Below are 26756 nucleotides of genomic sequence, written 5' to 3' on the forward strand. Positions count from 1 at the left end.
TAATATATTTTTACAATAAAATAATTCATTTAAATTAAGAAAAGTCAAAAATAAATAAATTATGTTTCTCTTTTAATTATAAGTGAGATAAATAAATAAAAAATATGAAGAGTTTTTGTTATAAATGACCCACCATTAATAAAATATTTATTAGTGATAAATTTAACTAATTTTTTATGATATATAATAATTTTTTTAAAAAAAAAAAGATGGAAAAAGCTAAATGCAAATGGAGGCCATATAGAGGTGCCACATCACCTCCTCTATGGTTCTCATTTATATATATATATTGATTATGTTGATGATATGATATATGATGATGATGATATAATTTCATGTCTGACCCAATACCCAACCATAAAACCCCTAAATTATATGCTAAGAAAATATCATCGAAGTGCAAAGCTTAAGTATGAAACTAACAAACCAGATAAAATTTTGGGGGATTTTCCTGAAGAGTCATCTGGTGTGAAGTATAAAGTACAGGATTATTTTATCTCGTATTTGATAGAAGACGTATTAAGTAATTCTTGAATTATGTATCTCATTATTTATATTATAATGATGAAATATATAATTAATTATAATCTCATATACATAACGGAGTAACTTATAATAACTCTCGAAAAAACTTGTACCAATCAAATAAACCCTCAAGAAAAAGACAAATAATATAGGTTTATTATTGAGCCACTTTACTACTACAATTCATCTCTTGTTAGGTATAAGAATTATTAGTGAGAGAAAAGAACACTCCTCCTTCCTTCAAACCTCCAAACTTTCATTCATTTTATTTCAATGAATTTTTTTCTAATTTCACAAACTTGAAAATATATCTTTGTTGGAATCCGAATCTGAGAATTATTACTCTCTTTTTTACCTCATAATGTTTGTTTTTTCTCTTGGATGATAAAACTTGCTTTGAAGTTTTAATATTTCATCTCTTTTTCTCCTTTTAACGATTGATTCAGAATTGAAGATACTCGTTAACTAACTGTAAGTCATTTTTTCCCCATAGATACATAATTAGAGAGTTGATTTTGCAAATGATCTAGTTACTATATCGTGAAAAAGAGGATTTTATGAGATAATAATTGTTAGTTACATGACATTACAAAAGGGTAAATAAGATGTAAAATAGTAAAAGACGAACTCATAAACATATTTCTAAACTTTGTTTTTTTTTTTTCTCAAGTAGCTCAACTACTCCTTTATCCTATTCAATTATTGAATCACCCATAATTTGTTCCTTTTAAAAATTGTTGGTTGATTTTGATCAACTGTTGTAAATGTCTTCGATTGTGTTAGTATTGTAATGATTTTTGATTGAAGAATGAAGACAAACTGTGTTAGTCTTATTTGTTTTCTAATGTCTTCGTATGACTTGAAGTAAAACATAATTAATCTCGAACATTTTCTCTATCAATTTGACTAATGAGTTCTGAAACAAAATATATATTATCTATCAATACCCCTCACAAAATTTGGTTTCGCATCAGCCAATGGTGTTTGTTTAACACTCTGTTTGAATCATTGTTTTCCATTGTATTGTATTATATCGTTACCATACCTACAATGTTTGTTTTAATTATTACTTAAAATGTATTGTGTTGTATTATTAAATTTCATTGTTATGTAACAATGAAACCTTCATTTTATGGAACAACCCATTTGGTGTGTGCTTATTGTTCCTTAATTTTTTTTTCCAATTATATCCTTAGATAATATTTCATATTACTATTTTACCCTTTAATTCTAATCAAAAACTCATATCCTAAATAATTAAGAATATTTAGTAAATTTATAAATTACAATATAGTACCATACAGTCAAACTAAACAATAATAATATCATAAAACAACATCAAACAATACAGTCTAACCATATATTATATCTACCATACAATACATTATGAAACCATAGAGTACAAACAGAGTGTTAAAAGGAACATATGTGTGGGCGAAAACCCCAACAAGTTTAGGGATGTTTTTCTATATTTGAGCAGAGGTTAATATGTATAACTTTTCAAAAGCATTAAGATGGGCTTCAAGAACCTAATTGGAAAAGTTGGTGAACTTGCAGGGAGAAAATGGCTGAAAATGAAATTGAGGAAATGTTAGAGCACCTGAGAAGGATCAAGAGTGGAGGTGATCTGGATTGGTTCGACATATTTGGAATTGAGGAACTTGAAACGGTGCTAAGAGTTTTTAGAACCTTTACAAAGTATCATGATGTTCTTTTGCCTGATTCCTTAGTCGAACTCACAAAGAGGGCGAAATTGATTGGGGAAATACTTCACCGGGTGTTGGGTAGGATTCCACATAAATGTAAAACTAACCTTAATCTGGAAAGGCTAGAATCACATTTGATGGAATTCTTTCGAGGGAATACGGCCAGTTTAAGTCACAATTATGAGTTGAATGATTTTGATCTGTCGAAATATATGGATTGTCTGGAAATTTTTCTAAATGATGTACTGATGATGTTCTTGCAAAAGGGTAGGTCCTGTCATTCCAAAAGAAAACTTGCAATACATCGATCAATAAAGGAACTGAAAATTGTTCAAAAGAAAATGAGATTTTTGAAATACATATATGCCACAGAGATAAATGGTTATGTCGACTATGAGAAGCAGGAATGTTTGGAGACTCGAATTCAGTTCATGACTAACACTGTGGGACAATATTGTTTGGCCGTATTAGATTATGTCGCTGAGGGTGAACTTAATGAAGAAAATGACAACTTTAGTAAACCTCCTTACTTATTATCATTGATTGTGTTTGTGGAGCTGGAAATGAAGAAGATTTTTCATGGTGAAGTAAAGGCTTCAAAGTTTACTCAATCAAAAACTTTCAAGGACAAGAAATTACCAAAAGGATTTTCACATCATCTCCACAATCTGTTGATGTATCTCAGAAACAAAAAGCTCGAGAATTTTCCTAATAATATCGCTGCTCAAAATATTGATGTGGCAATAGAGTTCTTGTTGGTTTTCCTTGATGCTGATGTGTCAAATCATGTTATTAATGGTAACTGGTTGAAAGAGGTCTTGTTAAAGGTTGGAGCTATAGCGGGTGATATTCTATATGTAATTCAAAAGCTTCTTCCTAGATCAATAAACAAATTAGATGAAACTAGCGACATAAGTCTTTGCTCAATACAGATATTGGAGAAGACTAAAGATCTGAAGGCACAAGTTGAGACGTACTACAAATCCTTAAAATTTACTCCATCTCAGTTCCCCACCTTTGGTGGATTGAGCTTTCTGGATTCTCTTTTAAGGAAACTGAATGAGATGTCGACATCTAAGTCCGGATTAGGTTTCCTGATGAAACCTCTTTTAGGGAATTTGGAGAAAGAGCTATCATCTCTTACATCCATTTTAGAGAAGGAGCTCTCGTCCATTTTCAGTGATGTCGTGCACCATGAACATAACATTCCTAAAGATCTTCAGAGACGTACCATCAATTTGGCATATGAGGCTGAGGTTGCTATTGATTCTATTCTTGCTCAGTATAATGTTTTTTTGCATATCTTTTGCTCACTTCCTACAATTTTAAAAGAGATCAAGCAAATTAATGCAGAGGTGACTGAGATGTGGTCAGTGGACATTCCTCTTAATCCTCACTATGTGGCTGCTCCATTAAAACATCTGCCGGATCGACATAGCAATCTTGTAACTGATGAGGAGGTAGTGGGTTTTGAGAATAAAGCAGAAGAACTAATTGATTATCTGATTAGAGGTACAAATGAGCTAGACGTTGTCCCAATTGTAGGCATGGGAGGACAAGGGAAAACGACAATTGCTAGAAAGTTGTACAATAATGACATTATTATTTCTCGCTTTGATGTTCGAGCATGGTGCATCATTTCTCAAACGTATAATCGGAGAGAGTTATTACAAGATATTTTTAGTCAAGTTACAGGTTCCGACGACAATGGAGCTACGGTTGATGTTCTTGCCGACATGTTGAGGAGAAAATTAATGGGAAAGAGATATCTCATTGTATTGGATGATATGTGGGATTGTATGGTATGGGATGACTTAAGGCTTTCTTTTCCAGATGTTGGAATTAGAAGCAGAATAGTCGTAACAACTCGACTTGAAGAAGTGGGTAAGCAAGTCAAGTACCATACTGATCCTTATTCTCTTCCATTCCTCACAACAGAAGAGAGTTGCCAATTGTTGCAGGAAAAAGTGTTTCAAAAGGAAGATTGCCCGCCTGAACTACAAGATGTGAGTCAAGCAGTAGCAGAAAAATGCAAAGGACTGCCCCTAGTGGTTGTCTTGGTAGCTGGAATAATCAAAAAAAGGAAAATGGAAGAATCTTGGTGGAATGAGGTGAAAGATGCTTTATTTGACTATCTTGACAGTGAGTTTGAAGAATATAGTCTGGCGACTATGCAGTTGAGTTTTGATAACTTACCCCACTGTTTAAAGCCTTGTCTTCTTTATATGGGAATGTTTTCGGAGGACGCTAGAATTCCAGCATCTACATTGATAAGTTTATGGATTGCTGAAGGATTCGTGGAGAACACTGAATCTGGGAGATTAATGGAAGAGGAAGCTGAAGGTTACTTGATGGATCTCATTAGCAGTAACTTGGTAATGCTTTCAAAGAGAAGTTATAAGGGTAAAGTCAAATACTGTCAGGTTCATGATGTTGTGCATCACTTTTGCTTGGAAAAGAGTAGAGAAGCAAAGTTTATGCTTGCAGTGAAGGGTCAATATATCCAGTTTCAACCTTTGGATTGGAAGGGAACTCGAGTGAGCTTCAGTTTTAGTGAAGATCTTTCCAAGTTTGCATCTCTGGTCTCCAAAACACAGAAGCCTTTCCATCAACACTTGAGGTCATTGATAACGACCAATCGAGCAAAATCTATTGATGAGATTCTCTCCTGTCAGATTAGTGAATGGCGACTTCTTAAAGTCTTGGATTTGAGTTCTTATATTGTGGAGTTTTTGTCGTTAGCTACATTCAAACCACTAAATCAGCTGAAGTACCTCGCAGTTCAGGCTTATAAATTCTATTTTGATCCAGGATCACATCTTCCCCATATAGAAACTTTCATTGTAAAGAATTTTCCTTATTATGATATAGTGTTACCAGTGTCTTTTTGGGAAATGAAAAAATTAAGGCATGCTCATTTTGGTAAGGCTGAATTTGACAAGCAGGGGCTCTTTGAAGGATCCTCTAAATTGGAAAATTTGAGGATATTAAAGAACATTGTTGAATTTCCAGTTGATAGGGCGGATGTGTTATCAAGGAGGTGTCCTAATCTTCAACAACTTCAAATCACATATTTTGGGAATGATGAAGAGCCTTTTACTCCCAAATTGGAGAATCTTACCCAGCTTCAACAACTCCAACTTTCTTTTGTGCGTCCCCGCACTCTATCCGGGTTACAGTTGCCTTCAAATTTAAATAAGTTGGTACTTGAAGGAATTCATATGGAAAGTGTTATTCCCTTCATTGCGGGACTACCAAGCCTGGAATATCTCCGATTACAGGATGTGTGTTTTCCTCAATCAGAAGAGTGGTGCCTTGGAGATATCACGTTCCATAAACTTAAGTTGTTGAAACTGGTAAAGTTAAATATATCAAGGTGGGATGTCTCAGAGGAATCATTTCCGTTGCTTGAAACACTCGTTATAAAGAAGTGCGGTGACCTAGAGGAGATCCCACTTAGCTTTGCTGATATTCCAACATTGGAACAGATTAAATTGATTGGGTCCTGGAAAGTATCTCTGGAGGATTCAGCTGTGAGAATGAAGGAAGAAATCATACAGACTGAAGGATGTGATCGTTTACACCTCGTCAAACAACACTCAGATTGATGATAGCTAGCCACTCAAGTCTTGCTAGCCCATTTCTCTTTTGTTGTAATGTATACACTCTTATTATGTATCATATGATTGGAGACAAATATAAACCAGTTACTCATTCACTGATTTCTTCTTGTTATGCAGCTAGATTTATACTTTTGACCAATTTCTCTCCATTGAACATCTTCATATCTCAATACACATCAACCATGTTGTTGATTTTATAATTCGATCAACGATCCGAAAAATCTCAAGCTTAAATTTACTGCTTATTGTTGCTGGAGATGCAGTACTTTTCAAAGGTTGGACAGATTCTTCTCTTTTCCCTTTGATCTAAAGCCATATAGCGGAGATGTAAAAACAAAATGAGTGTAAAATTGTAGGCAAAGAATTCTCTTTTTATTAAAAAAAGAAAAATTCTTGTATGGATAGTTGGTTCGTGGTTCAACTAATGGGTTAAAAAATCAATATTAAGACATTAATTCTAATTCAGATCGAAATCAAAACTATATATATTTTTTAAAGTGCAATTTTTTACTCAATATATAGTTTATTCTTTTTATTGTCTTTTTAAAGATCTCTTGATGTTTAAAATTACAAAAATCTTTCTGTTCTTCCATCAAATTTATAAATATAAAATAACTTTTGAGGACTGTTTTGAATGTTCCTGTAATGTAAGGGACCATTTTGCAATGTTCTACTCTAGAAAATAGCAGAAGAAAAGTATTGAGAGAATCATCAAAAAAGCCGATGTCGATTCTGTGGGAGAAGAGTGGAACATGGCGGTGGTTAGTGAGGAGAACGAAGGAATCGAAGCCGTTCTTCATCGGATTCGCCACCGTTTGCGGCGTCATTCCGGGGATTATTGGTTTCTGCGTTATGTCAGCCACCAATACTCGCAGTCCTGAACTTGAAGCCCAACTACGGAAGAACGCTCGTCCAGAATCCCTAGTATGTTCACTTCCCCTTCGAATACTCATATTGCTAAAACTAGATCAGTTTGTGCTTTATGTGTGTTGTATCTTCTGCTGTTTTAGCTGTACCGGAAATTGCTTAGGATTATCAATCGCCTAATAGTATTGTAAATTGCCAAAATAAGTATTTGATTCGTATGTGTTGTAGCTTCTGCAGCGTGAAATTGCTTTGATATTAACATAGAGCCCCTTCACCTAGTAGTATTTTTATTCTTAGATGAGTATCTGATTCATTTGTCTTGTAGCTTCTGTAGTTATGGTTATACGTAATTTTACGTGGTGTTGTCGGTTCTTATTTTGTATTATTTAAAAAAATTCTGGTATGGAATCATAGTCTATATAATTACAATTATGATTTAAGAGTATCCATTAACTATAGTCTAAAAGATTCATTCTAATTCATTGAATTAATCCGTTATAAAAAATATCAGAAAAAGAAGGGAACGTTGTTTTTGGTTAACATGAATTGAATTTTTTGTAAACAATTTTTCATAAAAATTGTGTCTTTATCCCGGAGTCTTGAAGAAAATAAAAATCTTTCTTTTCTTGACTCCCCTTGGCCGCTGCTTAGCTAAGCGTTATTACAGAAACATCTTCAATCTGGTAGGATGAATGTATCTGTTTCACATGTCTTGTACATTCTGATCTAATGGTTATACCAAGAACCGCCTTGTCATTATTATTTCCTAATGTGCTTTAGAGTCCCCTCACCTAGGAGTATTGTTTTTACCAGATGAGTATTGATTCATATGTTTTGTAGTTTCTGCTGTTATGATTGTATGCAAATTGATTCTTTTTGTGTATTGTACTTCCTTTGGCCTTTGCCTACTTAACTGTTACTACCAGAGGATCTTTCATAACAATTAGCAAGGCAAAGGCCTTTGAAAGATGCTCTGTTACTAGTAATGGTATATGAGGAGCAAACTTTCATCTGGCGAGGTCAGTATGCGCCTCATGTCTATTGTGTATTCTGCTGTGACGATTGAGCTTTTTGATCTGTCAAAATGAAAAGTAAACTAGCAGTATCATTTGATAATGTTTCTTGTTGTTTGATGTATTGGTTACCTTTGAAAATAAAATGATGTTTGGAGCTTTATTTTTTAGTGTAGATAAAGTGATTGATAGTTAACTTATAGAAAATAGCAATCGATAACCAATCTTGGTAGATACAAAACAAGAGTGTAAAGTAATTGAATTACTTCTAAGCATTTGGTTGGACACCTCCTCTATATTTATTGATTTATTTATTGATGGGTTCATATGTATGTTTTATGAGACATCATATGACAGATCCGGGAGTTTAAGATATTAGATTAACAGTGGAATTTTTTAAGTAGTAGTAAAAAAAAATATTTAAATGTTGAAATCCTGGGATTCTACAATAATTTGTTCAGAGAGACAAAGAAGTGAAAGCCTAGATGGTATGTTGAGGAACTGGGGAATACATTATAAGTGGAGCGGAAGTGGACCGAGTTGAAAAACCTTTCATTGAGAAAACGTATGGCTTGCTATCTAAGCAGTGTACGGAACGAAGTCTCTGGAATTTGATAGATTCACCAAGGGCTTTTTGTTGATAATGTTGACCTATTATTTTTTTTAACGAAGTAATATCATTAACAGGCATCACGAAGATGCAAATAGAACATAGTAGCAAAGAGGGTGATATGCTAGCTCCATTAAAGGCATCAAGAAGATGTTGACCAATCATTAAGGAAGAATCAAAGACCAGCTTCAAGTATTATTCTTTAGGGGGAGAAACTAGATAGAAGCCTAAATGTGATTTTTATTGCTATAATCCTGAAGAGGTAAGGATGTTGGTTAGACTCTTTTGACCGCTATTCTATTTGGCAATAGTTACAAGATTATTGCCAAAATCCTCAATGGAAGGTTGAGGAAAATAATAGACAAATTGGTATCTAAATCACATAATCCTTTTCTTTGTGGGAGTGCTAGTAGCTAATATGAGCTTGGAGTCCAAGATGAAGTATATTGATGCTAGGGCAATGTGCAAATTAGACTTCAAGGAATATGACCGTGTTAGCTGGCCTTTCTTACTAAAGCTACTTGAGAGCAGGGTTAAATAGATTGACTTGTGCATATTAAGCTGTAAACGACCAGAATGCTATTACCTTTTAACGTACAGATTCTACCAGCATTTCGGGCTTTAAGGTGGAAAAATCTCTCACCATCTACCCTGGTTTGCCTTTGGGTGCCTTGGACCATGCCAGGGTCAGTTAACGGAGCATCTGAATGTTGGCAAGAGTAGAGAACTGTTGAGAAGGCAAATAGATAGATATGGATAAAGATTCCAGCTTGTATTTTTGGAACTTGTAAATTGGAAAGGAAGGACAACTAAGTTCTTTAAGTCCCCAAAGAACCTCCATTGAGTGAAGGGTTATTGTAATAAAGATTAATTTTAAACCCTTTTCTACAAATAGCTATAACGTTCACTTCTCTATATTGTTCAAGTCTTTTGCTGTTAGAAAGAACATCGACTTTGCTTTTTTATGAAGAGCAAAGTAGATAAAGCTTTGCAGTAGATAAAAAAAATGGACTCACAGACAGTGGTTTCTTCTGGTCTCATTGGCTGTCTTAGTACTTTGACTTACAATTGTTGAATTCCTAAACATATATTGTTTTGATTTTTGTAACAGATGATGGGTAAAGTTAATAAAGAGAGGTTGGCTGAGTACCTCGGCGAACTGCAGAGAAAGGAGAACACAAATGACAGATATGTTGCAGCTCTAAAGGGTGAAACGTTGACAAGGAAACCTTACCAAAGAATTCAACCAGTCCCAAATCCAAGTGATATTGAAGCAAAGAAGGAACAGAAGTAGATCGTGGCTTAGCCGGTTTTGTTGATTTAGTTTGGTGCTTCTACTTTTAAAAATGGATAAAGCTTTGGAATGGAATCATGGACACAACTGGAGTTATTGCTATATGTCTTTGAAACTTGTACACGTAAAATTTGAAGAACGACTGTTGTCGAATGAGTGAAATCTCATTGAAGTTTAAATAACCATATCTTAGTTCTAGCGCGAGTAACCTTGTTTACATGCATTGCGATATTGTGTTATGCGTGCAAGGATTTGTTGTTCTTGATTACTATATAGTATGAAAGTGCACGATTCAAGTGAATATTTTCTGATGTAAACCAAAATTTTGAAATTCAGCTCCTTCTTTCGTTCTGTTCCCTAGTTTCACAAGACAGGTCAATATTTATATGTTGGCACATGATACATTCAGTTGCATTAAAATATAACTCATTCAGTATACAAAACAAGTTCTCCAGATTTAACTTTCAAATATCCTAAACAATACCGAAAACTGTTGTTCTTTAATACCTTATTCTCTGACCAAATTTAAAAGAAAAAAAAAACAGAGCCAAATAGTACACATTCACATGATGGAGAATGGTTCTACTGTAACAACAGAGTAAAAGAGCTACTCCAACATTAGCACAAACAATCACACAAATACACAAAAGGATGTAGCTATATAACACCTCGATGACTTCACAGTCGTATTCCAATAGCTACTCGAGAAGGCATAGCACAGTAGAATCAACAAACAAAAGGAGCATCAACGTGATGATCATCGCAGTAGAGGCCTGGGCGTTGTGTGAAGCCTTGTTTCTGCATCTTTTTCCTAGCCTTGCTAACAAGCTCCTCATTGGTGACTGGACCATCTGATTCAGCCAGGATTTCCTGAATTGCGTTGCTTAGAGCACCATAAGACTCTCCGCCTGCAGGGGTTGCATCCGCAGATGTTTGGTCTGTTTGGCACCCACTGACGAGAATGCCACTGTCTGGAAGACCTCTATTACCTGAACCGGCATAAACCTCCTGTTTACCTTCAACGTGTGTTTCCATGGCCGGTTTTGCATAGCTCTCATCATTTTCATCAAGTTTCTGTTTCAGAAACTCTTGAGCCAAGTTACCAACCATACCCATGAACCCGCCGCCTCCACCCTGCTCGTTATTCTTTTGTAGCTTGTTAAAAATGACTTTCATGAATTTCTTCACCTTAGGACTTGCATCTTCGCCAAAGACGTCAAAGAGTGTTGGCCTAAGTTTCCCAACATCAATATCATCCTTACCAGTTTTCTGCTTAAGTATCTCGATGAGAGTGGAAAGAGGCAAGGACTTGCTCTTCACATGAACTTGATCACCGTCTTCCGTCTCAATCACACTACTCTCAGCAAAATTCTCCTCTTCTTCCTCACGGCGATGGTGGCGACCTGGAAGGTGGATACCCCGGGATTCAAATGCATCTTCAACATTTCGACGTAAGAAATTCTTGAATCCAAAACCAGATCCATGGCCTTCATCGTCATCACCTTGCTTGTGGCTCTCCCCTATCTGCTCTTTAGCTTTGTCAATGAGGCCACCACTGTGGCATGAGTCAGATACAATTGTGATCTGGCAACCTTCAGGAACTTTGTCAACGAGCTCTCTGAAATCATCATCTGATCAAGGATGAAACAACACATCCAACAGTTCAATATTAATTGCCTGTTACTTTTCCAATATTAAATAAGCAAGAGGTAATAAATTCTATAGCCGAGTGTCGGAAATCAAGGGTAAGGTTTGCGTACATCCTAGCCTTTCAAGATCCCACTTGTGGGATCACAACCATTCTCCTCTTTTTTTTGGCCAACTTTTTCTGATCTCCCACCATTCAATAATTTTAATAGCTCTGGATCCAAATTCTCATTTCTAAATCCTAGTTCCCCATTTCACAAATTCTCATTGAAGATCCTTTTTTACTCAATATTCTATGATGATCTTAGTCTAATACCAATCTACAAATTACACACACGAAAAAAAAAACAAATTTTGGAACAACCCATGATTTAGTTCCTGTATATGAGATTCGTATCACAATATCGTAAACTACACTCCCTCTTTTTTCCCAACTGTTACGCGTCCCCCATTCAACTATTTCAATCACTCTAGAAACCCAAATTCTCATTTCTAAAATCCCATTTCCTCGTTTTACAAATCTCCTTATATCTTTGATCCACCTGAATTATCATCAAAACAGATCAACTCAACCTTTCAAGATCATTTTTTAAGAAAACCATTTGAAGATCTCAATCTCCTAGACCCTACCACATCAACTCTAACACCCAACCCCAAACAAACAAAAAGCGAAATTTGGAACAAACCCAAAATTTAGATCAAAGCAATACAAATACCTGCAATAAAATTCATATCACACACACTACACATTAAAAAAACAAATTTTGGAAGACACCCATGATCTAGATCAAACCATACAAGTACTCAACACAGAAAACCAAAAAACAACAAATTTTGGAGCAAATCCATACTTCAAATCAAAGCAATACAACTAAACCCCCAATAAATTCAACACAACACAAAAAAAAACATTTTTTAACGAATAGATCAAGTACAGACTTACTAGCTCAGTTGATTAACTACCTAGGTATTCAATTCCTAATTTTGATCAAAGAAATGCTCAATTACCTGCATTAAAACGCATACCACACACAAAAAAAACAAATTTTGGAACAAACCCATCATTTAGATCAAACCAATACAACTAATAACCCCCAACAAAATTCAACAAACACAAAGAAAAAAACAATCTTGGAACAAACCCATCATTTAGATCAAGTACAATCTAAATAGCTCAGTCGATTGACTACCTGACAACTCGATTCCCCACCTCATAATCCCCGCCCCATTTCCCCTACTCCAAATCCTTAAAAAACAGTGCTTTAAGTAAAAAAAATGTTGAATTACCTGTAATAAGATTCATATCACAAGGAACAATACACTCATCAAAACCAGTATCATCTTCTTCACCCGTTTCAGCAGGTAACCTAGTTCCATGTCCACTGTAATGCACAAACAAACAATCCCCTGATTCAGCAGATCCAACAAGATCCGATAAAGCTTTACGTATATTCCGACCAGTTGGTTGTGTGTAAGAATCATCAGTATCTATAAGAACAGTAATGTCTTCCTCAGCAAATCCGTAACGATTAAGTAAACAATTGTACATTCGCTTAACATCGTTAATACAACCTCTAAGTTCTGCTTTTGTTCCTGGATAATTGATTCCAATTAATACTGCTTTTTTCGCCATTGAAAAAAATTTGATCTTTTTGGTTTAGAGAATTTTTTGGGATTTTTTTGGGATTGTTGATTGAATAATTTGAGATCTTTTTAAGTCAAAAGGCTAGTGGGACATAAGTAATTAAAAGTTTTTAAGTTAGGACCCCCTATATGGAAATTATTTGTTATTTTATGGATAATCTATATATTTTTTTACTTTCTTTTATAATTTGTAACGATTTTAGAGTTTGGTCTTAAATTTATGTAACTTACATTTAAATTGATATAAAAATAATAAATTTTTAACTCTTTATTGCTAGTAACCTTTTTATATGTGCGTTTAATCTTATCTATAAAATAAGAATGAAATAGTATAAAACAATTTCTGTAAAACAGTAACTGTAATTTTAAAAGTCATTAAATTAAATTTTGCATATAAGATTAGGACAAGTTTATGAATTAAAGTTTTTCTTCTAACATAAGTTGTAAAGTATTTCATAAGTTATACACCAAATATAAAGTGTGGCGTCTAAGCTTTTATTATAATTATATGTTTAGCAAGATTTGAACAAATGATTTGGCCTCTTACTACTTAATCAAATACAATTTTTTTAATCCTCTTTTTAAAAATAATCCAAAAAAATTGTATATCAATAAAATAAATAAATAAATAAAATGGCATATTATTCAATAATATTTTTTTCATTTCTTTTTATTATTATTTTCTTTTAAAAAAATATATTATCTGTAATTAATATTTTACGATATATTTAATACGTACAAAATTATAATTTGTAATATTTTTACATAATTTTGAATTTATATCGATCACGTCAACGGTCAACGAATCAAAGGCAGCAAAATAAAAAAGGTTTCATGCGGACAACTACCAAACATTGTTTCTCTTTGATTTTGAAGTTGCTAGATGTTTCTTTCTTAAAAAATAAATCAATAATAATTATATAATAAACATTCAATTCAAAAATAACATCCTCCTCCACCTAATGTTTAATATTTATATAAAAATTATTTAATTAATTTAAATTTATATCACATAATTTTATTTACAGAAAATACTTTTTAATATATATATATATATGTATATATTAAATTTAAATTGAAACTTCTAAAAATAAGAAAATTCTAATTATTCAATCACAATTTATTTTTGATAAATCACGAAAGTGAGGTAGTTGGCAAGGCATATAATTGAATTTCTTGCCAAATAAGTTTTTTTTATTACGTATAAATGGCAAAATTTACTTTCTACCTTTGCGATGAGATTTCTATGTCAAAGTTTCAAATCATAAATATGACATTTTTAGTATTAATTGAAATTTTAAAATATTTAAAGTTAATTCATAAATTACTCCGTAATATATGCTTCGATCACATATAAATGGTAGAATTTATTTTTTATATTAGAATATACTTTTAATTTTACGACAAAATGGTTCAAAAGATTATTTTACATCAAGAGTTCAAATCATAAATATGATATTTTAAGTATTTTTTGGATTCTTTGCTATCTAATAATTCCTAGTATCTACTTTGAACTTATTTTCCATTATAGTTATTTAATCTATAATTTATGAATTATCTATATTATTTTGAATTCTTTTATATCTAATAATTCTAGTTTTTTGTTTTTTTTTAAACTTATTTTCCTCTTTAGTCAATTAAATCTACAAATTCATATTCTCATTTTTTATCCAAATAATTTTTTAAAATAAGAAACCACGTCATAGTAACATCAGCATGACATCATCAAATAAAAAAATTTAAGTAGGCCCCACTTGAAACTTCTATTCAACACACGAAATATATATTCAATGAATATGAATCCTTAAGAATAAATTGCCTATAAATAGGCACATTAGCACAATCAAAAGAAAACACAACAAACAAAAAATAAATTTAGTTGAAAATAAACATTAAAAACATCAAAATGTCTATGTCCTCTATTTTTAGTAGACCAAGATTGGTTGTTAAGAAAGTTTTGGCTAGAGCTCAAAATGAAGGTGATGGTGCTATTGTTAGAAGAAGCATTGGAAGGTAATTGTGTTTCTATACTTCTTTTCTTTTTCTTTGATTTTTTATCGTCGTTGTGATAATCGAGAAATCTCTGACGATTATAAATATGTTGGTGGACAATAATCACATCCTTTTACTTTTCTCCAATTAAATATCATGTGTCAGAAACACGATTCGAATACTGATTGTTTTTTTTTTTTAATATTTGATCAGGCCTGAATTGCAGAATCTTGATCCATTCCTCATGTTAGATGAGTTTAGTGGTAATTTTTTTTCTTTTAGTATATTATTCTGTGGATTTTATTTTGATTTTGACTTATTAAAAAGCTATGTTATTTTTGGCTTCTTGCAGTTTCACAACCTGCTGGATTTCCTGACCATCCACACAGAGGTTTTGAGACTGTCACTTATATGTTGCAGGTAAAAATTCATTTTAATTTCCTTTTTTTTTGGGGGTGGAAAGTTTAACTTTTGTACACCGACAAAAAAAATATTGATATATACTATTAGGTATCGCGATGTATATAAGTTAAACTCTGTATTTGGTGTATGGATTATGGAGATTGAAAATTCTAATGTGATTTAATTTTGTGGTGTTTAATTTTAGGGAGCTTTTACTCATCAAGATTTTGCTGGTCACAAGGGTACAATCAGGACTGGTGATGTGCAGGTAATAAGTTTGCTCACAACACCACTACCATAAGTTATGTACACTGACAGTGTAAAGATTCTTAATAATATCAGCGTAATATAACATAACATGTGATAGTTACCTCCTAAAGTGGCACTTCATGACGCGATCGAATATCGAATTTATGAAATTTAAAGTGTGTTTTATGATTTTTTCCATTTGGTGTAATGCAGTGGATGACAGCAGGAAGAGGTATAGTTCATTCAGAAATGCCTGCTGGACCAGGTACTCACAAGGGGTTGCAACTTTGGATAAATTTATCTTCTAAGGACAAAATGTAAGTTACATTGATTCAATTTTGACTTTAGTGTTTGAAAAATCTAGTATTGATTTTAACATATTCCTGTAAAACATGTACTTTGATCAAAATTCATAAAATTTAGGCGTTTAAGATCTAATATATATGTATTAAAGTATGGTTTGACCTATATGAGTCAGACAAAGGGTGTTCAAGTAACCAGTCTTCAATCTGTGCGGCTACAACATGCTTTAGTCACAACAACTCATGATCCTGTTGTCAGACTTCACGAGCCTTCATTGCCCCGTTTTTTGTAACCGTCCATCCATATTGATGCAGGATTGAGCCAAGGTATCAAGAATTGCTACACCAAGACATACCAAAGGCTGAAAAAGATGGTGTTTCGGTTACTATTTTAGCAGGGGAATCCATGGGGAAAAGATCACAGGTTTTCACGCGAACGCCTACAATGTACCTTGATTTCACCCTAAAACCAGGTTCTGAGCATCATCAACCGATCCCCGAGACCTGGAATGCCTTCATCTACATAGTTGAAGGAGAAGGAGCGTTTGGTTCTTCGGATTCAACTACTACACCAGCTCACCATTGCTTGGTTTTAGGCCCTGGTGAAGGTCTAAGTGTGTGGAACAAATCTTCAAAGCCATTGAGGTTTGTTCTGATAGCAGGGCAACCGATTAACGAGCCTGTCGTGCAGTATGGTCCATTTGTTATGAACACTAAGAATGAGATTATGCAGGCTTATCAAGATTATCAACTTGGAAAGAATGGATTTGAAAGGTCAAGACAATGGTATTCTAAATGAGTAAACAGAGTTACATCTTATACTTCATAAACATTAGCCTATGAACTAGTACAATAGTCATTAGTTTTCTTATAAGTTTTATGATTTCAAGTTGTTTTAGTCTTTGTTTTCATTTGAAATGTTATGTGTGTTGTGTAATGTTTATTAGTGTTCATTTCCTTCATTTGTTCAAGATTGTTTTTATAGTAATTTATGTTTGAGTTCTTGAATTATATCTTGCTTTTTTAGTTTGGATCATAGACTCAATGTTTCATTTCATCAAGATTATCTAAAAAGATGGTCGCATCTCGTATCAGCTTCTTTAAAATGCACGAATTTCAGAAAATTTAATTTACATCCATCAATTTTTTTTAATAGTTCGTGGAAAAATATATTCACTTCTTAAATAATATCTTTTTTGTTTGTTTGGATCATTCATTGAAAATGTAATGACTATATTATCATATTACAGCAAGTGGATGTCCATGAAAAACATGGTCCATGTGATTTTTTACGATCATTTCTCAATTATTGAGTCAACATGATTATTCATAAAGTTTTACCATAATCAACTCAAGAACTAATTTCATGCCTAAAAGATTTTATAAAGAGAAATTGATGTTAAAAACACATAAGAATTAATCAATTTATCGCTTGAATATCAAAGAAAAGCAGGATGATGTGTACTTTTACCATTAGTCTTTTCAAAAATATTTATGTTTTAAGATAATAGAACAAATTTACTATTAGTCTTCCATTTATAAATTCATCCTAGAAAAGGAAAATTAATAAATCCAGCAACAACGCTTCTTAACAAGATTATCTGTACCTAGCTTTGCCATCACTTTTTATACAACACCCACGCCTCCACCATAATTGAAAAATAAAAATAAAAATTGAAATTATATTGAAAGAAAGTGTTTGAAATTTGAATATATTTATATATGTATTTTGTAAATAAAAGTAAATAGTCTCAAAATCTATATTCAAACGAAGAATTTTCATATTTGAGAGTACATAATATACCTCTAAAAATAGCTCAAAGTTAACATATTTCCTACCAGAAAAAAAACTATAAACACATAATTTAATATATTGAGTAATTTAAATACGCTAAATCATATATATTACAAGGATTAAACCAGTAAGAAGGAGGAAAAAATTATAAAAAGTTTATTTTTATTTTTTTAGAAAAACTATTGAGTCCAACCGCCTGTTTTCTCTTCAAACAAAAGGTTATAATATAATTATTATATATTCCTTTTTATTTACCCAAAAAGAAGACCCACTTGTGATTTTATTTTATTTTTATGAAAAAACAATAAAAAACAAAATAACCAAAAAAATCCAGCAAGACCACTTCTTTCAAATTCTCTGTATAATCTTTGCCAGCTCTGCCACCATTACTTCTTTGCACAAAACCCCAACACCCCTTCCCCCCCTCTCTCTCTCTAGATCACCATTTTGCATTCTTTCTCTCTCTAAACCTCAAAAAGTTTCAATTTTTCAGCAAATGGACTCTTCAGATGATGAGGGTGAGGAGTATCTTTTCAAGATTGTAATCATTGGTGATTCTGCAGTAGGTAAATCTAATTTGCTTACACGTTATGCAAGAAATGAGTTTAATTTGCATTCAAAAGCAACTATTGGAGTTGAGTTTCAGACCCAAACTCTTGAAATTGATGGAAAAGAAGTTAAAGCTCAGATTTGGGATACTGCTGGACAAGAAAGGTTTAGAGCTGTGACTTCTGCTTATTATCGTGGCGCTTTTGGTGCTCTTGTTGTTTATGATATTTCAAGAAGGACAACTTTTGATAGTATTCCTCGTTGGCTTGATGAACTCAAAAGTATGTATCCTTTTTGCTAAAAGTTCCATTTTTTATAAGTCGGTTTTGGTTTATGTTGAATTCTTATTTGTGCATTGAAAGTTCTCACCTTTTTTGGTGGATTGGCTTGAGTTTAGTCTTTTGAGATTTGATGATGTTATGATGGAATGGTAATTCTTAGATTTGAATTCTACATTCTGGTTTATGTTGCTAAAAACTACTCTTTTGTTTTGCTTGGTTTTGGTTTATGTTGAATTCCCATCCAAGTTTTATGCATTGTCTTTGGTTTGTATATAGAAAATTCTCACCTTTTTGGTGGATTGGCTGTAAAGCTTAGTTTTTTTTTAGATTTGATGGTGTTAGGATAGAATGGTAATTCTTAGATTTGACTTCTACCATTCTTAGATTTGACTTCTACATTCTTGTATAGGTTGCTAGTAGTCTTTTCTTTGTTTAGCTTGGTTTTGGTTTATGTTGAATTCCCATCAAAGTTTTATAAATATCTTTTGCTTTGTGCAAGAAAAAGTTTTCACCTTTTTGAAATATAGTGAGGTTTTGGTGGATTGGCTATAAAGTTTAGTTCTTGAGATTTTGATTGTGCTATAGTATAATGGTAATTCTTAGATTTGGCATATGTTGCTAAAATTCTTCTCTTTTTCTAGAGTTGGTTTTGGTTTATGTTGAATTGTCATCCAAGCTTTATGCATTATCTTTTCTTTGTGCACAGAAAGTTATCACCTTTTTGGTGGATTGGATATAAAGTCTAGTTTTTTGAGAATTGACGGTGTTACGATAGAATGCTAGTTCTTTAGATTTGACTTCTACATTATTCATTTTGTTTAGAATTAGTTATTGGATAAATTGGCAAGTGAGTCGAGATCTGATTGTTGTATTCATATGTCTCTGTTGCTACAAAAAAATTTAAACTTGGTTTTGGTTCATGTTGAATTCCCACTTTTCAACTTGGTTTTGGCATATGTTGAGTTCCCATCAAAGTTTGATACACACCTTCTCTTTTTCTCATAAAAGTTTCTCACCTTTTTGAGATTTATTGAGGTTGGTAGTATAAAGTTCAGTTTTTTAGATTTGATGGTGTTATGATATGATGGCAATTCTGGGATTTGACTTCCACATTCTTGGTTCTTGATTATAACTTATAAGTATGTAAGATATCTTGTAGATCCGAAAAGTCTTGGCTACTTTAACTATTTAGGATGATGGAATAAGCCATAAGGGTAATTTTAATAGAGTTTTTCCAGAATTGAATAATGGATGTGTTCAATCTATATTTTTTTAATCTTGTCCTTTGATTTTTTTTCTTCTTCTGTTGATTTGGTTCCTATCTTTTCTCTTTAACTAAATAAAGTAAGATTTTACAGTTGCTATTAAGTCTAATTCAGTCTTTTTAGTGAAAAATTACTTACCAGACATAGAAACAGATGGCAATGTTAGCTAGAAAAATCTTGAGTCTTGATATGGATCATTGTTACTTGAAGCAATGGCAAAGAAAGCGGTATATATGCCAATGTAGCTGTTATGCTCAATTTTGTCTAGATGCAGTTGGGAACCTATGATAAGAACGAATTGGACAGACTGTCAATTGGATGTATATTCGGAATTGGAACTCAAGTCATGCTTTTCTTTCTCCGAATAGCCAATCCAGATGAACTTGTCACCAGGTCATACTTATATGGAATCTGTTTTATTGTTGATTGTGAAAATAATTTGGACCAACAGCCTGGCTTACGTATGGTATTATGGTAGACTAAGTAGTCTGGGGGATTGATAAAAAATCTCAGAGATTCTTTTGATGTTAAATGGTGCCATATTTATAACTTAGGTAGTCTCTCTATTAAGCCCTTAGCTAACTAACTTTTGGCTGGACGGGAGTGTGTCTGTGTTGCTTTGAGCCGTGAGCTGCAAATATCATTTGAATCTTGAAAATGAATGACTTTGTGCTCACTATTTTCAAAGTTGAAAACTTTTAGAACTTAATGTCCAGAAAATAGATCGAGGAGTGTTAACTCTTGATCTATCAAAATGAATGGGCCAGATACAGGGCCGTTTGCCCTAGTACAAGATTTTAGCTTGAGCACTGACATGGTCTGAGATCCCTATCTTTAAGGCCATTAAAGAACCCAGGGCCAGGGAAATGTGATAAATAGAATGTTAACACTTGCAGCATATATAACCACAAATGAGGTTTGTAATCCACAAGCTTCATTTAATCACGAGATGAAATGAGCAGAGGATTATGTCATCAAAATCGAAATCAGTGTTAATAAGGTGCAGCATTTTTCTTCCTCGTGTGAAGGAGACAATGACTTAGTTAATAACGACTTAAGAAATTCAGATACATACTTTTGAAGGAAATATAGGTAGTAATATTAAGTTTTACAGACTCTATATAGGTGCAGGTGCTGTACTTGAACTTTGCATTCACGAGCTTATTTATTCACATTTTGCCTTGGAATGATACTTTCTGCTGTAGGGAATCCCAACTTTTATTTATACCGTTATAGTATTAGGTGTGCAAATTACATGTTATGGTGGTGTTCTATATGTTCTTCATACTCCCAATCATAACTGAAATAACCATTTACATGCAGCTCATTCGGATACGACGGTTGCAAGGATACTCGTGGGAAACAAATGTGACTTAGAGAATATAAGAGCTGTGAGCGTAGAAGAAGGCAAAAGCCTGGCAGAATCAGAAGGGATGTTCTTCATGGAGACATCTGCCCTCGATTCAACAAATGTGAACAAGGCTTTCGAGATTGTGATTCGAGAGATCTATAATAGTGTTAGCAGAAAGGTTTTGAATTCCGATTCTTATAAAGCCGAATTATCTGTCAACAGAGTCAACCTGGTCAATGATGGTACCGATGGATCGAAACAAAAGCAGGGCTACTCTTGTTGTTCTAGGTGATTAATGTTATGTTTCTTGACTCCCCTGAAGTTTTACAAGAATGGTTCATTAAATTATTTTTGCTGGTCATACTGTTTATTGATTTGTTAATGGATAAAGTACTTTTGTAATGGTCAGGAACTTAATATTTATATTCTATATGGCAGCTGAAATGATAAATGTTTATTTTCCCCAATGCAAATCTGTATTCTGTGTTTTGCTTTATGTATTTGTCATTCTTCAATTGTAAATACTATTTCATATTCACTCAGTGTTTTCGAATTTGAGTATATGGAATCACTGTTGTTAGGAAGCTGATTATAACATGCATTATTGATGCAAATTCTAGAAGAACAAGACAGTATAGTCTGTCAAGGTCAGCTTTTATCAACAAACTCTGTGCATATCAACATCTTCTAGAAACTGAGTAAACGTCATTTTCTCAACAAATTATGTAAAATGATTCCATTCATCCTCACCAACACTCTTAGTTCTAGCAGCATTATGAGAGATTCCCATATTTCAAACAAAAAAGTTATTCCAAACAAGAAAATCCCCACCAACACTCTTGCTCTAGAACATTATGTGAGATTTTCTTGTATTTCAAAGTTGACAAGAAAAGCATTTACTTCAAACATAAAATCAGAACTTGTGATCAAGCAGTAACTATTCCGATAATTTTAATTAGAGTCTTAGGTTCAAGCTCAGAATATTAAGTCGTATTCAATATCGAGCTCCGTGGAAACAAGAAAAGATAGAGAGTAAACCTACTTACAACAAAGGATCTTACCCCACCACTATATATAATATCCAAGAAGATAGAATCACATATTCAGAATCAATATTCACTGTAAGAAAAAATAAATAATAATCAACTTTTTGATCATGACCTATCAACATTGAAGAAAAAACAGCATTTCTGATACCTCAATAATTGATGAATAATCATTTTTATTCTTGTGATGTAGTAATGACTCAACATATTTAATCTTCAATTAATTAGAATGCGTGTAATTTTATCCAAGTTTAACATAACATATGTGTAATTAAACGATAGAATGGTTAGTAAGTTTTAAGATTTATGAGTATTCATAAGCAAAGAGATCAAACTTACACGTTTCAAGTAACTGAATGGTACATGTTAGATATCACAAGGAAGAAAACTGGAATTTTTCGACAACCAAGGGACGAAATATGCTATTAAATCCCACATTGAAAATAAGAATAAATAACAATAACCTAAACAATTTTCAAATGATAAATCAAGATAAACTTAGCCATTATTTCTTTACTAGGGATATATTTATGAAAAGAAAAAAAGAAACATAAAAAAGGTGCATTTTGAGGCTAATAGTCTATGTTGCTCGTACTCTCGTAAAATGTTGCCACACCAACGTCGAATCCTCCAAAAAATAGACTACTTTTAAAGAATCCAACACACACCTGTCGGCAGTTTTTAAAGATTCCGACCAACATAACTTGTATTATTGTTTCAGTTCCATTTCTTCAGTGCCCTGATCTCCAGTATCTAGCATTCTCAAAACCATTCTTGCAATATTGATAATCCTCAAATGTTTGATCAATTTCATCTTGTGAGTTCATCACAAAAGGACCATGTTGAACCACAGGTTCATTAAGAGGTTGTCCACCTAAAAGAACAAATCTTAATGGCTTTGAAGACTTGTTCCATACACTAAGTCCCTCTCCAGGGCCTAAAACCAAGCAATGGTGAGCTGATACAGGACCTGAATTCGGAATTCCGAAGACACCTTCTCCTTCAACTATATACACGAAGGCGTTCCAAGATTCGGGGATGGCTTGATGATAGTAAGCTGTTGGTTGTAGGGTGAAATCGAGGTACATCGTAGGCGTTCGTGTGTAAACCGGGGATTGGACTCCCATCGCTTCACCTGCTATAACTTTTATTTTAACACCATCATTCTCTGCTCTTGGTATGTCTTCTTTCAGCAGTTCTTGATACCTTGGCTCAATCCTGCAGTTGAACTTTGAACTTAATAAGAATTGAAAAAGAAAAAGCAATCACATATCAAACGTGTGTTCGCCACAAAGTCTTCGTTTTGGGCTATAAACTTGAACATGGGAAAATATTGGTACAAACTAAATCTTGATTTTGAGAACTTAGTCAAAAGTGAATGATTAAGCTTAGCAAAACACAGCAGAAACAGAAAAGTGAATGATTAATCTTTATACTGCATATTAGTATACTCCTAACCCCCCGCCCCACAATAAAAGTAGGATAAGAGCTAACATTATCTTTTTACTACTATATGCTAGAGCCAAGTACAATAAAGTAGTGGTGTGTAAAGTATCTATATGGGGTCAGTCAAAAGTTGTGTTGCTTGTACTCTTTAAAAATGCCAATAGACACGTGTCAGATTCTCCAAATAATAGTGCATTCATTTATGGAGGATCTGAAACGAGTGTGCCAGCATTTTCAAAGAGTACGAGCAACATAGGTCAAAAGGAGTGATAAGACCGAAAGCTTCTAATGATGTAAATGACTATAACTTACATTTTGTCCTTAGAAGAGAGATTTATCCATAGTTGCAACCCCTTTTGACTGCCTTCTCCTGCAGGCATTTCTGAGTGAATTATACCTCTTCCTGCTGTCATCCACTGCAATATCATCCAATATAAGAAACATAAATCAGCAACCAAAATATCTCTTCTGTTCTTATAAGATATGCTGCTTGGATTCTTTAATAACATTGTCGAACGTGTGTCGGATGCATTTTTGGAGGATCCGAACTACATATCTTGTAAGTAAAAATGTTAAGAGCTGAATATTCTATACCTGCACATCACCAGTATTGATTGTGCCCTTGTGACCAGCAAAATCTTGATGAGTAAAAGCTCCCTAAGGAAACGAAAACACAACATTAGCATTATCAACATCTTCTGTGCCTGTTTCACTTTTGAAATTATGACTTCAGAATTTGATGTGCGTTTATTTTTGTGTTTTGTGTCAAAAATATTGGGTTCAAGTAAACACTACATCCGCCTCAGTACGATTCGATGGATTCAACAAGACATGTCATTTGGCACTTTGCTGCTTATTCTTTGTTGGATGGTTAGGATACCAAGACAAAAGAGCCATCCTTATTGGAAGGTTAAAGAGCATCGAACGGGTGTTTGGTCGTGGCACACATACAGCCTCAGGGAACAAGAAAAGGCCTTTCATTTTCCACCCTTTCCCTCACTATTATTATATAGGATTGAAGTGTGCAACTAACTGTTTTTACCTGTAGCATGTAAGTTACTGTCTCAAAACCTCTGTGTGGATGATCAGGAAAACCAGCAGGAGCAGAAACTGAAACAATAAAACAGTACTTTATCAACTCTTCTTGGCTCAAAAAATAACTAAGCAAAAATGAACAACATATTCCAGTAAGATGTTCAAAACTTAAGTTGCTCGGAGTCTTCAAAAATACGTCATGTGTGTCTCAGATTCTCCAAAAGCTATGCATTTTGGAGAATCCGACACATGTGGAACAATATTTTGGAGGATCCAAGCAACATTACTCATAACAGTACCTGAAAATTCATCCAACATTAGGAAAGGATCAAGATTCCTCAATTCATGCCTGCAAGATCAAATTTTTAAAACAAAATCCCCACATTCAATAAGCAACAAGATTAAAGAAAAAATCACAAACACATACTTTTTTTTCTCTTTTTGATATTTGTACTGTATTGGCGGCTTTTCCGCACCTTAACTAATTACACGAGATATTTATCGACTCGCACTAATAACACAGGTACTAGCTAACTTTATCCATCGAGACCACGTAAAGACAGAGACTTTACAATATGGAAATCAAGAAAACACATCAAGGTCAAAGTTTCAAAACACAATTTCCTATTAAAGTTACTTCTTTTATTGTCCAAAATGAAAAATACCCAAATGACAAAAAAGTCATAAAATTTAGAAACAAAACTTAAAATCAACAAAAAGGAAAAATGTGAAAAATATAAAAATCCCAAATTTTATTACCTTCCAATGCTTCTTCTAACAACAGCTCCATTCCCTTCACTTTGAGGTTTAGCCAAAACTTTCTTAATAACCAATCTTGGTCTATCAAAACAAGAATCATATTGATTTGATTCAGACATATTAATATTTCTAATAGGATAAAAAATAGGCTTTCTTGAAATTTTTTTATTTCTAACAAATGGGAAAATTTTCACTAAAAATAGTTCAGAAATAGCTCTCATATAACCAATTCTTGATTATTAATATTTGTGTGTATCTTGTAAACTATGTTTCCCTATTTATATGAAAATTCTTAGAATATTAAAAATGGGGTTCAAATTGAGGGAACTCTGTAAGTTGAATATTGAAAAAGACAGCTAATTTTTTTTATTGTTATTTTAATTTATTATTTGTATTTTAGTATATGAATATTAATATATGATGATTTCAGTCTTGTGTCATCATGATGGAAGCTTTTTTCCTTTGTGTGAAAAGGCCTTTTGAAAGTCAAATGTATTTGGGAGAATTACTAATTTAGGAAAAAAAATGTCTTTAAAAGCAAATTTTAGTAAGAAATCTTTTTAAACAAAAAATATTACTATACACTATTTAACATTTCTTCTAAATAATATAGGGCTTACTTCTTTTTGTTAAAAAAATAATATTAATATTACCACATGGATTAGGCTTTTATTTACCTGGAAAAAAAAAACTAATTTTCAACTAAACATCCAAAAAAAAAAGTTTTGTTAAAAAAACTCAAAGTAGAAATGTCAGAACTTTATAACACGAAACTTCAAATACTATATATGTATATTAGGAAATGATGTATGTGTAAAAAGTCTATAAATTTGAAATGTGATTTTAGTAGCGATTTAAAATCGAGTATATGTGCACTTCCCCTCCAAAAGAAGTATACATATATGTCTTTTGATCTTATCAAAAAAAATCTGAAGTGACTTACTTAAATATGTGTGTAGATAAATTCTTGTGAATTTCAACCATTATATTATTATAATTATTGATATTTAATTAATATAACGTTCTGAATATCTCACCCGTATATAAATTATAAAAACACTTGCACTAAAAAATACTCCTAGTTTATTATTTTTGATTGTCAATGTTCAAGTGTTTCAAAAGTTAAAAGTGCATTATATCCATTATATTCATCATGCCTTTATGTGGGTAAAGTTTCTAGAAGCAAATCCTCAGTTTTGCACTTTTCATTTACTATTATACTCTATAGTGCATATTGCATTTGTAAGTTGAATAAACTTTATGTGCATGGGTATAGTGTAACAATATGTGGATTATATATATTTGGGATTGCGTTTATCCTTTGTATTTTCAATATAAATAATATAGACCATAAT

General features: G+C 32.8%; 6 protein-coding genes across 6 annotated transcripts; 4 read left to right on the forward strand and 2 right to left on the reverse strand.

Moving 5' to 3' along the window:
• The first annotated feature begins 726 nt into the window (after window positions 1–726).
• Window positions 727–6054, forward strand: LOC107029777 (putative late blight resistance protein homolog R1A-3). Its single transcript, XM_015231221.2, has 2 exons — window positions 727–996; window positions 2083–6054. Exon 2 carries the CDS (start codon window positions 2090–2092, stop codon window positions 5837–5839), a length of 3750 nt encoding a protein of 1249 aa, XP_015086707.1. The 5' UTR covers window positions 727–996; window positions 2083–2089; the 3' UTR covers window positions 5840–6054.
• A 435-nt stretch (window positions 6055–6489) lies between these two features.
• On the forward strand, window positions 6490–9941 carry LOC107031271. The gene is made up of 2 exons (XM_015232577.2): window positions 6490–6778; window positions 9456–9941. Exons 1-2 carry the CDS (start codon window positions 6578–6580, stop codon window positions 9636–9638), a joined length of 384 nt encoding a protein of 127 aa, XP_015088063.1. The 5' UTR covers window positions 6490–6577; the 3' UTR covers window positions 9639–9941.
• Window positions 9942–10038: 97 nt separating this feature from the next.
• LOC107031270 (metacaspase-4-like) lies at window positions 10039–13008 on the reverse strand. The gene is made up of 2 exons (XM_015232576.2): window positions 12573–13008; window positions 10039–11269 (listed from the first exon to the last, which is right to left on the reverse strand). Exons 1-2 carry the CDS (start codon window positions 12916–12918, stop codon window positions 10365–10367), a joined length of 1251 nt encoding a protein of 416 aa, XP_015088062.1. The 5' UTR covers window positions 12919–13008; the 3' UTR covers window positions 10039–10364.
• Window positions 13009–14768: 1760 nt separating this feature from the next.
• LOC107029661 (pirin-like protein) lies at window positions 14769–16862 on the forward strand. Its single transcript, XM_015231094.2, has 6 exons — window positions 14769–14942; window positions 15135–15184; window positions 15274–15341; window positions 15529–15591; window positions 15786–15889; window positions 16190–16862. Exons 1-6 carry the CDS (start codon window positions 14836–14838, stop codon window positions 16671–16673), a joined length of 876 nt encoding a protein of 291 aa, XP_015086580.1. The 5' UTR covers window positions 14769–14835; the 3' UTR covers window positions 16674–16862.
• Window positions 16863–18023: 1161 nt separating this feature from the next.
• On the forward strand, window positions 18024–21588 carry LOC107029270 (ras-related protein RABA5e-like). Its single transcript, XM_015230651.2, has 2 exons — window positions 18024–18499; window positions 21088–21588. Exons 1-2 carry the CDS (start codon window positions 18166–18168, stop codon window positions 21405–21407), a joined length of 654 nt encoding a protein of 217 aa, XP_015086137.1. The 5' UTR covers window positions 18024–18165; the 3' UTR covers window positions 21408–21588.
• Window positions 21589–22510: 922 nt separating this feature from the next.
• LOC107029451 (pirin-like protein) lies at window positions 22511–25664 on the reverse strand. Its single transcript, XM_015230866.2, has 6 exons — window positions 25402–25664; window positions 24942–24991; window positions 24650–24717; window positions 24202–24264; window positions 23920–24023; window positions 22511–23379 (listed from the first exon to the last, which is right to left on the reverse strand). Exons 1-6 carry the CDS (start codon window positions 25620–25622, stop codon window positions 22893–22895), a joined length of 993 nt encoding a protein of 330 aa, XP_015086352.1. The 5' UTR covers window positions 25623–25664; the 3' UTR covers window positions 22511–22892.
• Window positions 25665–26756: the final 1092 nt, after the last annotated feature.

This window comes from Solanum pennellii, chromosome 9 (genome assembly GCF_001406875.1).
Source record: "Solanum pennellii chromosome 9, SPENNV200".
NCBI classification, from domain to species: domain Eukaryota; kingdom Viridiplantae; phylum Streptophyta; class Magnoliopsida; order Solanales; family Solanaceae; genus Solanum; species Solanum pennellii.